Source organism: Bufo bufo, chromosome 4 (genome assembly GCF_905171765.1).
Source record: "Bufo bufo chromosome 4, aBufBuf1.1, whole genome shotgun sequence".
NCBI classification, from domain to species: domain Eukaryota; kingdom Metazoa; phylum Chordata; class Amphibia; order Anura; family Bufonidae; genus Bufo; species Bufo bufo.
Window position 1 is genome coordinate 253149944 of NC_053392.1, and position 14074 is coordinate 253164017.

Here is a 14074-nt window from a genome sequence, read left to right on the forward strand (position 1 = left end):
TGGAGGACCAGGAGCGACGCGGGAAACCAGGTACCGGTAAGTATATTCAGTGTGAGGGGCCCGGGCATATGGGGGACATTTTTTGTCTCAGATAACCCCTTTAAATAATTAATTATAAGTATCATAAAATGATGCCATTGCCAATTTCCGAAAAAATATGAAAAAGTTATGACTCTTGCAATGCGAGGATGAAAAAATTAATAACAGTACCAGGTCTTTAAAACCCGGACCTAGTTTTCTCTATAGAAAACACAATCAAAACTGCATTTGGTGAATAAGGCCTAATGGGAGGCTAACATGGTTAAATTAGTTGACATCAATTAAATATCACTATTGAACTGAGTGTACCTTATTGTAGTTATTTAAAACATAACATTTATTTCATTTAATTTTTAAGATATTGAGACACTGAATTAAAACAATGCTGTTGGTGCACTGCTTTACTGGAGGGATGTCAGGTGTGACTGGCAGCTCTAGTCCCATATATGTCAAGCGGTAGTCTATCAGAGGGGGTGCTTAAACTATATCTTGCTGGGGGATGCTCGGCCTAGGTTCTTTTCCTATATAAGCTGATTCAGGAGAGCTTGGAGAACCCTAACTGTATGCCGGGCACCCGCCCTAAAAAGGGCGACCCCCAGCCGCTGGAATCTTGGTTCTATTGCTGTCTAGCCCTGACAAATAATCCTTCCTAGAGTACAAATGTCCGACGCGTTTCACCACAAAGAGTTGTGGTTCTTCAGGGACGAAAGGTATATCGTCGGGGCGTCTGGTGCAGTGGCAGCGCTCCCACGCGTATATTAAGGCAGTGGCAACTAGATGTGTCTAAGTGTCCATTTTTTATAGCGCTTCAACCCTGCCCACCTGATTAATTAACCTATGGTTGCAGGGTGAGCGCTCTTTTGACCCCTCCCACTTACTTGTCATGCCGTCCTGAGCGAAGGCGCGCGATCATTGGGCCGCTATACTCAGTCCTGCCCAGTCAGCAGCGCCTCGCTCGCAACCGGAAGGGATGTCAGTGGTAGGCGTGTTAGTTGTTATGGGGATCTAGCACCGCGTCCCCGACAGGTCCTTGCAGGGTAAACAGTTTAAGTACATGTGTCCACGGAGGCAAATATAGACAAACAGCAATCATATATTAAAATATTTGGAGTCTGCTAGGTGGGCGCATGTATTTTCTAATATTATTATTAAAGATCCCTCCTGGCAGACACGTATACAGTCTTTTCTACAAAGATATTCACACACAGGTATATGCAGGTCCTTGCAGGGCACAAGTTCCGTGTGTGTTTATTCTCCTAAACAAATATGTAGTGATCGATGATGCAGTCCCTGAGGAGCAGACTATATTTCAAAAACTTTGCACATACGACTGTGCCCATGTCTATCGAGGTAACAATACGTTTTTAGAGATCCAACCAGATCAACATTCAAAGTGCCATGTCTTGGTCAGATATATATTGGAATTGTTACAGGAATGGCTTGTATGAAATATATTCATTTAGGCCCTTCGGTGTCACGGAGTTTAATCTATACGTCCATTTGGTTTCAGCTCGCAGGATCTTCTTGTTCCAGTCACCTCCTCTCTTTGGTTTGGGGAAATGTTGTATTCCTATAAATCTGAGACAGTTGGTATTGCCGCCATGGTATTGCAGAATATGGCGTGCCACTGGTGTATCATTCAGAACATCATTCACGTGATCTCTTATCCGTCTCCTGAATGCTATTAACCATTAGAATGTGACCGGAATGTGATAATAAAACCCTCAGACAAGGGGGGCAATTTAGTCCTAATGGATACAGGGAAATACAAAAAGATGTGTCTAGACATATTGGGAAATAGGGAGTCATATGAACTACTACCCAAGGACCCTGGTCCTATGTATTTCCTTGAATTGAGAGTAATTCTCAATGAAGGACTTCGAAAAAAATTGATAAATGAGGCGGAAATAGATTTCCTCCTGCCACAACACCCGGTCGCGGCTACTTTTTATTCCCTGCCCAAGATACACAAAGGCATCAGTCCTCTTAGAGGACGCCCAATAGTATCAGTGGTAGGGAGTCTAGGGCAGAACATAGGCATCTATGTGCATAAGATTATTCAACCATTTGTAAGAGCATTACCATCCTATATACGGGATACATCTGATCTTTTGTTAAGACTAAATGGTATATGTTTAGATGATTCAATAATCCATAGATGTAGAGGCACTCTACAGTTCCATTAGACACAATCTGGGATTGAATGCGGTGGAGTACTATTTATCAATGCGTGATAAAAGACTGACAGCACATAATAAATTTGTCTTGGATCTATTGAACTTCAGCCTTACAAAGAACTACTTTATCTTTGATGATCACCACTACCACCAGCTCAGGGGTACCGCGATGGGCAGTTCCTGTGCGCCCTCGTATGCAAATTTACTCCTGGGCTGATGGGAGGCCAATTATATAGGGTCTGAAGAAATGGAAAGGTGGCAGGATAAAGTAGTTCTTTGGCTGAGGTTCATAGATGATGTGTTTGTTCTATGGAGAGGGACTGAAGAATCCTTTGCGGATTTTGTAAAGACCATCAATGACAATGACCTGGGCCTCAATTTCATGTCAACATGTGATAGAAATGCATTACCATTTCTTGTTGTGTTGATTGAAAGAGGCACAAACCAGAGCATTGTCACCTTAGTCTACCGCAAAAGTGCAGCTGGAAACAGTCTCCTCCGCTGGGATAGCGCACATCCGTTCCCTCTACGCAAAGGAATTCCCAAGGGCCAGTATTTTAGACTTCGGAGGAACTGCTCCACAATGAAAAAGTTTAAAAAATAGGCACTAGATCTGAGAGTGAGGTTTAGGGAGCGAGGTTATCCCAAAGGAGTTTTACGCACGGCTTATGAAACCGCGTGCAATGAAAAACGGGACCAACTCCTCATCCCTAAAAAACAGAGAACAGCAAATGCCATAGGCCAGAATAATATTCGAATCATTGGTACCTTTGATAGCGGACATCAAGCAATAAAACAAGTCCTATCCAGACACTGGGATATTCTAAAAGCGGACACAGATTTGGATAAGGTTCTAGGATCATACCCCCAGATAACCTTCAGAAAGGGGCGCAGTTTGAGGGACAGATTGGTTAATAGCCACTTTCAACCACCTGAGAGACCTGGAAACTGGCTCTCTAGAAAACCAATGGGGACCTTTAAATGTGGCAGTTGCACAGCGTGTAGTCAGATCAGAAAAACAAAAACATTCGTCTGCTCCTATAATAATAAGGAATACACCATTAGAGACTTTATAAACTGTCTCACTACTGGTGTGGTATAACTGGCCCAGTGTACTTGCCCACTGGATTATGTGGGCAAGACAAAACGGGAATTCAGGAGATGGATAAGAGATCACGTGAATGATGTTCTGAATGAAAAAGATACACCAGTGGCACGCCATATTCTGCAATACCATGGAGGCAATACCAACTGTCTCAGATTTATAGGAATACAACATTTCCCCAAACCAAAGAGAGGAGGTGACTGGAACAAGAAGATCCTGCGAGCCGAAACCAAATGGACGTATAGATTAAACTCTGTGACACCGAAGGGCCTAAATGAATATATTTCATACAAGCCATTCCTGTAACAATTCCAATATATATCTGACCAAGACATGGCACTTTGAAAGTTGATCTGGTTGGATCTCTAAAAACGTATTGTTACCTCGATAGACATGGGTACAGTCGTATGTGCAAAGTTTTTGAAATATAGTCTGCTCCTCAGGGACTGCATCATCGATCACTACATATTTGTTTAGGAGAATAAATACACACGGAACTTGTGCGCTGCAAGGACCTGCATATACCTGTGTGTGAATATCTTTGTAGAAAAGACTGTATACGTGTCTGCCAGGAGGGATCTTTAATAATAATATTAGAAAATACATGCGCCCACCTAGCAGACTCCAAATATTTTAATATATGATTGCTGATTGTCTATATTTGCCTCCGTGGACACATGTACTTAAACTGTTTACCCTGCAAGGACCTGTCGGGGACGCGGTGCTAGATCCCCATAACAACTAACACGCCTACCACTGACATCACTTCCGGTTGCGAGCGAGGCGCTGCTGACTGGGCAGGACTGAGTATAGCGGCCCAATGATCGCGCGCCTTCGCTCAGGATGGCATGACAAGTAAGTGGGAGGGGTCAAAAGAGCGCTCACCCTGCAACCATAGGTTAATTAATCAGGTGGGCAGGGTTGAAGCGCTATAAAAAATGGACACTTAGACACATCTAGTTGCCACTGCCTTAATATACGTGCGGGAGCACTGACACTGCACCAGATGCCCCGACGATATACCTTTTGTCCCTGAAGAACCACAACTCTTTGTGGTGAAACGCGTCGGGCATTTGTACTCTAGGAAGGATTATTTGTCAGGGCTAGACAGCAATAGACCCAAGGTTCCAGCGGCTGGGGGTCGCCCTTTTTAGGGCGGGTGCCCGGAATACAGTCTGTTAGGGTTCTCCCAGCTCTCCTGAATCAGCTTATATAGGAAAAGAACCTAGGCCGAGCATCCCCCAGCAAGATACAGTTTAAGCACCCCCTCTGATAGACTACCGCTTGACATATATGGGACTAGAGCTGCCAGTCACACCTGACATCCCTCCAGTAAAGCAGTGCACCAACAGCATTGTTTTAATTCAGTGTCTCAATATCTTAAAAATTAAATGAAATAAATGTTATGTTTTAAATAACTACAATAAGGTACACTCAGTTCAATAGTGATATTTAAGGACACCTCTGAGTAATTATACACTGGGCCACGACTACTCAACCTCTGACCCTGAGTATATGTTTATTGGTTGACATCAATGATGCAGCTAGACCTTTGTACAAACACAACATTAATTTATTTTAATGGCACATAAAATTAGTGGCAGCGTTAACCCCAAGAAGGTCATAACTGGAAATTAAAAAAATATCACTACTGATTTATGGCAGTCCAGTCTGTCTAGTCGGTACATTGCACCCAGTTCCAGTGATCATTACAAGGTTAGAGTTCACATTATTGAGAAGGTGCAGGGCACTTCTAAAAAGAAGGCCAATAAAGGCCACATTAAAAATACCCCAACTCCTGCTTTTTCTTCTAGAGTTGGAATGGAAGACTCACGATTCAAATGTTCAGCTTGTGCATTCAAGGTTTTCTGTATGAAACAGATGGCAGTGCTGATATGAAATCCCAGAATCCTCCAGGTGTACAGTATGTTGCTTGATGGCTGACGTATGATTAAGGTCACTTGTCATCACTATCAGAGGGACTGGATTCACGAGGTAGTAGATGCCGGTGGCTTCTTTCCCATAATTTACTGATATTGGCAGTCTCTGTCTCGCTACTGCTTGTAAAACTGTCTCTGAAGCTGGCTAACGGAGGGCGTACTTTAGCACCTTTAGCGTTCACCGAGCCTTCAATAGCCTTACGAAGCTGACAAAAACAAGACAATTTGGACTCTTAGAAAACATAAATATACTTGTTGTCAAAATGCCTCTACTATATCTATTGGCAGCAGTTACCTCTCTCAATGTCACCATCCCAATGAGTCTTCCTATGGAGGTGACATAAGCATGGTCCATACCAAGCAAGGAGAAAACTGTGTGTGCCTGAGAAGAGAATGAACAAAGTAAGGAATACAAAAAACCCTACACAATATCTGTTAATAATATTAATTGCATCCACCAGCCTGATATCAGCAAAAGTAAGGGAAAGGGGGTTCTCCTTTTGATTATTACATGGTTGTTGAAAAATGTACTTTATAGGCTATGGGCACTTTAGGGGGTGTTTATTATTGCATTCTCCTTATCTTGGGCTAACAATCATATTTACCAGTCAACAGTTTGTCCTCTGCAGTTTTCAGCTTTCCCTCTCTGAAAGCTGCTCTGTCATCTTCATCTGTACAATTATTCTCACAATCACAGTACAGCACTCATACTGCAGATGCAATGAACAGTTGTCTTTATTGAAGAAACCCCACATTCAGAATTTCACATTAAACAAAGGTAAGTGTGACGTTTCGGGCCGTACAGGTTATGCCCTTTCTCAGACTGAAAATAGTATATGATACAGGCAAGTATTGGAAAGTATAAAACACGAGGCACATTAAAGTGAATGCATATTCATAGATATCGCACACCTGGCGTATTTTGTATATCCTATCACTTAAGGCTCATGCACATGACTTTATGTTCAGTCTGCATCTGTATGTCCGTTCTACGGCCCTGCACAAAAGATACAACATGTCTGGTACTTGCCTGTTTTTCAGACAAATACAGGACATTTCTGCAGGAGTAAAAAAAAAAAAAAAAGAAATGGCGCCATGCGCTCAGCTGGTATCTGTGTTTTGCGGACCACTAAATGGATAGGGTCATGTGCAGGAGGCCTTAAGGAGAAGGGGTCTTTCATATAATTCAGGAATCAACTTGCCTAATCGCATTAACACAGTAACTAAGTCACATATGGTGTTACGGTCACACATTTTCTTGTTCTGTATATCCAGTTTATCTAGCTAGTTGTAATCTGTATATCTAGCCCAGACATATATTCCAATAACCAAATCATGGATATGTAGCATGTTATTTTGTGGATGTCACTTTCACTTTTGTGTTAATATACAGTGCAGAACATGTGATAGAGGTGCTGCAATTTAAAAATTCTGTACTAGCCGACACTGACACTTAGGGGCAACATTTATTAAGACCGGCTTTTTAGATGCCAGTCTTAATAAACCCCTATGCTGGCAGTGGATCTGCTGAAGTTATGAAGAGGCGACAGCCTCTTCATAACTTTGGCAGATACTCCGCCAGTTCTAAATATAAGATAGCTTCCGAGCTGTCTTATACCTTTTCTACACTTGATACAGGCATAGAAAGTGGTAACTCAGATGGGCCTGCCGGCCCCTTCCCTGCCATGCCCACTTTTGTAGACCTGGCGTGACTGGGCAGAAGTTGTAGATTGCGGCGCAACTAACCTTTGTGCCGCAATCTGCACCTGAAATATGCCTAATATAGGCGTATTTCAGCATCATAAATGACACCCTTTAGTCCTTTAAAGGATGTAAGGGATCCCTCCGCTCAGTATGCTATATGGTAATCATTAATATCCAAAATACAACTGCTGTATATATATTCACATATATCGCTGGCTCTGAATAGCTTGGCTCCAAAATGAGCCCAGGTACAAGCTTCAGTACTATTAGATTCAGAATGGCCTAATTTAATGAGAGACCCATTCTCCGTAAGAGATATGTAATATACTAAGTACGCTAGGTGTGCGAGATCTGTGAATATCCATACTGTTTGGTACTTACCTGTAGCATATGCTATTTTCGGCTTCACACAGGGCACAGCCTGCCCGAAACTTCAAACTTACTTTTGCTTAATGTGAAATTCTGAACGAGGCAGTTCTTCAATAAAGACAACTTTTAACTGCATCTGAAATATGAGGGCTGTCCCATTATTGTTAGGTGGATTGGTAAGATACTTATCCAGCTGCTGGAGGGATCAATTAGGCTCCATTCACACGTCTGCAAATGGGTCCGCATACGTTCCACAATTTTGCGGAACGGGTGCGGACCCATTCATTCTCTATGGGGACGGAATGGATGCGGGCAGTGGCCCCATTCTTGTATTCTTGTCCGCAGCTGCGAACAAGAATAGGCATTTCTATAGGGGTGCCAGGCGGGTGCGTTGCGGATCCGCAATTTGCGGGTCTGCAACACACCACAGACGTGTGAATGGAGCCTTAGGAACATGCACCAAAAAAAGAGGATAAGACAGAGGATAATCTATAGCCCTTATATCTTCACTGACAGCTCACAAACACTCACTTTAGCTAAATTATGACCATACTAATAAGACTTCAGGTTAAATGAGTGTTTATGAGCTGTTAGGAGTAAAGATATAAGTGCTATAGATCAAGATGACATAGAAGCATTCTGACGGAATTCAGTGAAAAGAAGAAAGAACAGTCTGCAGAATACAAACTATTTAATTTTTTTTATAAAGTTCAACTAGAAATTTTTTTGTTAACTCTAAATAAGAATGCAATAATAAAAAATATTCTCATTTTTATAAGTTCTGCACTAATAAGATACTTGAGACCAGATGTTGTAGACCACATCTACATGGTAAACTAACAGAGTATCAAATGCAAGGTAAGCACCAGGAGTTATTTGTGCCAGGGCATGTGGGATATAAGCAAATTACCACATTCAATGTATCCGTGGCGCCCCAAAACTGCAAGAAGAATGCAGAATACTTGGTGAAGTAACTACTAGATCTATAGCTTTTGATATCTTTCCCAGATATTTCATTTTGTAGACTGGAGAACTCTGGTCTATTTTGAACTGACAGACAGAGATAGAAAAACAGATAGATGCATTGTACTTTATGTAGAGATGTTCTTTCCACCAACTGGAATGGTGCAGGGTCAATTTTTAAGTTGTTGAAATTGATTGTTTCATCCAGCTGAAGCTCTTCCCATTCTAAAATCTAATGAAACGAAAAAGAAGTGATAGCTTCCCAATTATACCATCTCAGCTTAACAATATGCAGGCTTCCTCTGTTAAAATGAGTCTGTCAGCAGATACACCACACCACATTTAAAACTATTCCCAGTGCCCTGTAGTTGACATCGAACATATCACAAACATACCATTATTTCCTTTTGTTGATTTATATAGCCTCCAAAAAAAACGACATTTGATTCACATACAAATAAAAAAAAAAGGCCATAGTGGTAGTAACCATCACCAATGGAACCCAGCTGCTCCCATTTGAATCAAGCTCCGCTCCTTCCCTATGTGTCTCCTCTTCACCTCCGACCACTCCTGGCATCATCAAGCCACCTCTTGAAATCTTTCACAGGTGTACATCGATGCTCTGTGGACAGCGGCATCATCAAGTCTACTACAGCACAGACAATCTGGAAGAGGAGATCCAGTAGCGTGAGATTTCAAGTAGTGGCTCAATGATATTGGGAGTGGAGGAATATAGAGAAAATGTGCAGGGCTCGATTTAAATGGGAGCGGCTGGCTCTATCAGTGATGGGTACTGCCCCTTGGGCTCTTTATTCTAATTTGCATATGAATCAAAAGTGATTTTTGGAGGCTATAAAAATCAACAAAAGGAAATAAAGGTATTTCTGGGATATGTTGTATATGCCATACTGGTACAGTATGAAATTGTGACAAGTAGCATTGCATCTTTAAATACTTTGTCCATCAAGAAATGCATGTCAGCCAGACCTTAGACCGAAAGATGCTTGTAGGCTGCACTGCTGGATGCTGATCTATGGATGCTTTTCAAAAGCCTGTCATGGTTGGTGACCAACACTTTCTAGCTATGCACCTGATGAGATGCATGTGCCTCACTCTACTGAAGTCTCAGTTTTTGGCTTGGTTGTGTCCATAGCAACCACAGACTTTGCTGGAATTGGCACATGCATGGCCATCTTTTCTATATGTTTATTCTGGTCCTATACAAGGGTTTCTATGACAAATCTGTTGTTTGTGAACTTTATTTATGAACTATTTAGAAAGTAGTAGCATTAAAACATCAAGGTCCATTAAGGCCAAGGAACCAGTAGGGCGACCTGGGAAGCACCAGTACGAGAGCGGTAAAGGATTAGTACGGGGGAGTATAACTTTTTTTGTTCAACATTCTAACCTGTTTTCTAATAGATTTTTCCTAGATGGAAAACCCCTTTAAGGTCTGGCCTCCACAATGATTAAGTGCATACAATGTGATTCAATGCAATTTCATGAATGCATGTGACAAGCTACATCCATCAGAAAGCACAGGAAAGGTGTTCAATTGGTTTTATGCTATCATATTTTTTGTGTGAATACAAACCTGCAGATAACTTAAGCCGGGTTCACAACTGCGTTGTGAACCCCCGGCACTGTAATCCGGACGCAACATTTTTTGTCCGGACAAAAGTTGGCATATATGCCGTAAAGCAGGCGGATTACCGCCAGATCCCATTACAGCGAATGGGGATCTGGCGGAGCGCAACTGACTATGCCGGATACAGTGAACTCCGGCAGTCTGTTCCTCTGCCGCAACAAACTGCCAGAGTTCACAGCGCAGATGTGAACCCAGCCTTACATTGCACATGCAATACCAATATATTGCCCCACATTTACTAATGTGAGTGCACGTTGATTCTGCAGTAAATTGTGCCAAAATGTGGAACAAGTTGGCGAATCTAGGTTTACAGAAATTATTGTTGCCTTAGCCTGAAAAGTGGATGTGACTTACCAGCAAAAGGGTGTAGTGTGGGAAATGGAGCATGGCCTAATTTGTGACATTTATGTGACACCGAAATTGCACCACAATTCTGACGTCTTAAATTAAGTCAACCAATAGTTGGTATAAATCTAAATAAAAGTGCCTAGCTATGCAGCAAATTTACCACCCAGCCCGAGCCACTATGATAAATGTGGTACAGGTCTGGACAGCCCGTCTAAGTTTAAGCTATCTATGGGATTAGTAAATTTGCTTCAATATTTGCCATATTGCAATGAGTACCTTCAGCCAATGCTGTTTAGAGTATAAACAAGGGAAATGTATCATGCTGTGTACTTCACTGGTGCAACATCTAGTGAAATTTGCATTTCCCACATTAAGGGTCCATTAACACGTCCATAACGTATTTTGCGGATCCACGGATTCGCAAACCACGGACACGGCAATGTGCGTTCCGCATTTTCCGGACTGCACATCGCCGGCACTAATAGAATATGCCTATTCTTGTCCGCAATTGTGGACAAGAATAGGACATGTTCTATTTTTTTCCGGGAACGGAACTGCGGACCCGGAAGTGCGGGTCCGTAATTCCGTATCCGGGCAGCACATCGTGCTGCCCCATAGAAATAAATGGGTCCGCAATTCCGTTCTGCAAAATGCGGAACGAAATTGCGGACGTTTGAATGGACCCTTAACCTAACACTATTCCTGTATTGAGCAACCTCAAGCAGCTGATTCCAGACAGAATGACTAAGGATTAGGACAGTAATCCTATCCTTCATTCATAAGCATATAAAAGCAGGGAGGCAATTTATCTAAAACACGATTTAATAAAATGAAGACAACCTTTACAGTGAAAATCTTATATCAAATGCAGCAGTATTCACGATGGTCCATGTTCTGATTGTGGCCTCTTTCACATGGTCACAGATGTACTTGGTGACTTGCTATTATATAATAAGGGTGTATTATCTATTATGCAATAAAGTGGTATCTCATACATGATTCATTATCAGGTTATTGTATAATAAAGGCTTTCTCTCTACTTGTATATGGGTTCTGCGTGTTACTGTCCAGCAGGTCTATGATCCCCCACTGTAACAATTGAGGGATGTCTAACATTAACAGCTACTAATGGTTTCCTGTAATGAGCTTATAAAGGTTGTCACCCAGATTCCCAAAGTAATGGAATTATATAAACATCTGCCCGGATAATTAAAGTCTCTTCCCTACATGTCAGTTTTTACTTAATTCGGGCATCCTATAAAATAGCTCCATGATTGTGCTAAGTCTTAAAAGGAAAATAAAACAACTTTGCAATAGGTGTTAATTAAAAATTTCCTGCCGGTTTGTTTCTAGAGTTCCTATGTAGACTAGGATGGCCAGACGTCCGGTTTTAGGCCGGACAGTCCGGTTTTCTGGCTCCCTGTCGTCCGTCCGGCGCAGGGACAGACACAGGGATGTCCACCCTTGCAGTAGCTCACGCTCAGACAGCAGCACTGCGCTGTCTGAGCGTGAGCTGCAGCAACTGACTGAGGCTTCCCTCACCCCCAGTCAGTCACTAGAGCCGCAGACATGGTCGCCTATGGCTGACTGAAAGGGAGAAAAGCACCCCGGCTACCCTCAGCTCACCTTCCATTCAGCAACGTCTTCCCTCTCCTCCCCTTGTTTTTTTCCCCCCGGCCGGCGACGGGGGTGTGACTTCACAGAGGTGGGGGTGTGGCTTCACGGAGGTGAGCGTGGTTTATCGGTTTGGGCGCGTGGTCGGTGAGGTGAAGCCAGTGGACACCCTAATGTAGACTAGCAGACTATGCATCTCCATGGTAACAGACAACAAATGAATTCTGTGTAGTCTGATCCTGTGGTCATACTCCCTTCTATCTCTTCTCTATTTTGGCTAACCTACCCAATGTATATTATCACAATGTCGGGGAAAATGGAAGAAAGTATGGGTTGCACTACACAGAATTAGTTTGTTGTCACCGTGTATGCACCACTGCATAGATGCTGCAAAACTGATCTATAGGGAATTTTTTATTAAGACCCACTGAATTGATGTAAAAGTGTAGACAGTTTTAAATCCTGCAACAGAACTTCTTACTGGAACAACCAACCCGATGCAGACTCACCTGTGATTGTGTCATTGTATCTATCTCATCCATATCTTCCCCCTAAAACAAAACATCTCTTACATTAAGTCACATGGGGTATCACATACATATTTAAGGAAGGAGAAAAAAACGGAACACTTCTCTTCCGTAGATGATTTCATAATAGTGAGTAATGATTACAATTTGATCCATCACATTAGTGATGCAGGCAGCGTGCGTTTCCATGCACTAAACAAGCACGTACCAGAAGTTACTGTTGATTAGCGGCAATGTGAAGTAGAGGCACACGGTACAGGTTAGTCGTTTACCTACCGTCCTACGTGGCCGTTTCCGTTTCAACTTAATCTTTAAGGGTGATGCAGGATTCTTGGCAGACTTAAGTTAGCAACAACATAGAAAACAAATATGAGCACTGCATGGTGAGTAACACAATGGAGTGAAAGGGCAAAGAGGGATGGTTAATGGGTGAGTATCACAGAGTCAGAAGCAGGGAGTACATAGTGAATACATGCTCTGCGCTCAACATGCGCCACAAGGAGGGCGAGAGCAGATGTATGGATGCCTCCTTACCTCCATGGTTTCACTGAAGTCTTTGGCACAGAATATATTTTTCAAGGCGGCTACGGAATTATCGGATTCATCTGTAAGTAAAAGATAATAGATAATCCACTGTTCCTTTCTTGCTGCAAATCATACCTACTGAATATCAAGTACCTTGAGAATGTTCCGTCACGCTACTCTGGTTGCGTTTCAGAGCTGGTTTAAGGGGTTTCCGGCTTTCCCCTACCGGTGGTGGAGAAAATGAGGACTCTTCTGTTTCTATCTAAAGAACAAAAGCATTTCAATAAACGACTCCACTAACACATGGAAGAAAAGGTACTTGTACAGCACATACAGCATCCTAAATGGGATGAGTTTAGGAAACAATACTGTGACCGAGAAGACAGCTTCTTCAGTACAGATATTTAGATTATCAATCAAAAGGTCATTACTGCTTGGATTGGCCAAAAAGGAAAAGGGGACAACATAAAGTAGTGACTGAAATCTGCTGAAGAAGCACCGCTGCTGAGAACTTACTGGTTAATCCTGGCAATGCATGCGGAAGAAAAGGTATGTGCTGCCAGAGAAGAGTCCGGCTTATTCATCAGTTCCTCTCGTCGATGACTGACACTTCTCTGTAAGAACTGTAAGATCTCAGCAGTGATATAACTCCAGCACATAAGTCATAGACCAGTGTGTCTGATTCTATATGGAGCATTGCCTTGTGCAATACCACCATTACCAGGAGACTACATATAGGTTGAAGGCTACTTGGTCTCAGTTTAAGTTCTGAGACCACATGGACAGGTGAGTTCGACATCTTTTCACATGGCGCAGTACTGGTTGTTGCTGTGGCTTTGATGCTGTGTCTGTGGGGGTTAGTGGGACCCAGTGCTGAGGGGGCTCAGTTTGACAGCAGGGGTGCTGTTAGGCTGTTGGGTCTTGCCGCCTGTGGGTGCTGAGTTTTGGCGGTGACAATTGCCACGTGGTGCTGCGCCAAATTAGAGTAGGTCCCTTTCAAAAGAGGCAAGCTTGATGTGGTGAGTGAGCTTATGCACGTTGATCAAAATGTATGCAAATGGTTCTGTATACATTAGGTGGACTATGGCGCTGTATACTAGTAATTATGCCGAGAA

At 42.6% G+C, this 14074-nt stretch overlaps 1 protein-coding gene across 2 annotated transcripts in view; it reads right to left on the reverse strand.

The window, feature by feature from the left end:
* Positions 1-4848: 4848 nt before the first annotated feature.
* The window catches only part of CLCN2 (chloride voltage-gated channel 2), a 184765-nt gene continuing 175539 nt past the window's right edge, over positions 4849-14074 (reverse strand). The window contains exons 18-24 of one of the 2 annotated variants that reach the window (XM_040428525.1): positions 13113-13221; positions 12969-13039; positions 12711-12773; positions 12417-12458; positions 8425-8529; positions 5557-5643; positions 4849-5467 (exon numbers count right to left, since the gene is read on the reverse strand). In XM_040428525.1, the coding sequence (XP_040284459.1) occupies positions 5279-5467; positions 5557-5643; positions 8425-8529; positions 12417-12458; positions 12711-12773; positions 12969-13039; positions 13113-13221 (666 nt within the window). In that variant the 3' untranslated portion in view covers positions 4849-5278. The remainder of the gene's footprint in view (positions 5468-5556; positions 5644-8424; positions 8530-12416; positions 12459-12710; positions 12774-12968; positions 13040-13112; positions 13222-14074) is intronic. The other variant, XM_040428526.1, reaches the window with a different exon arrangement.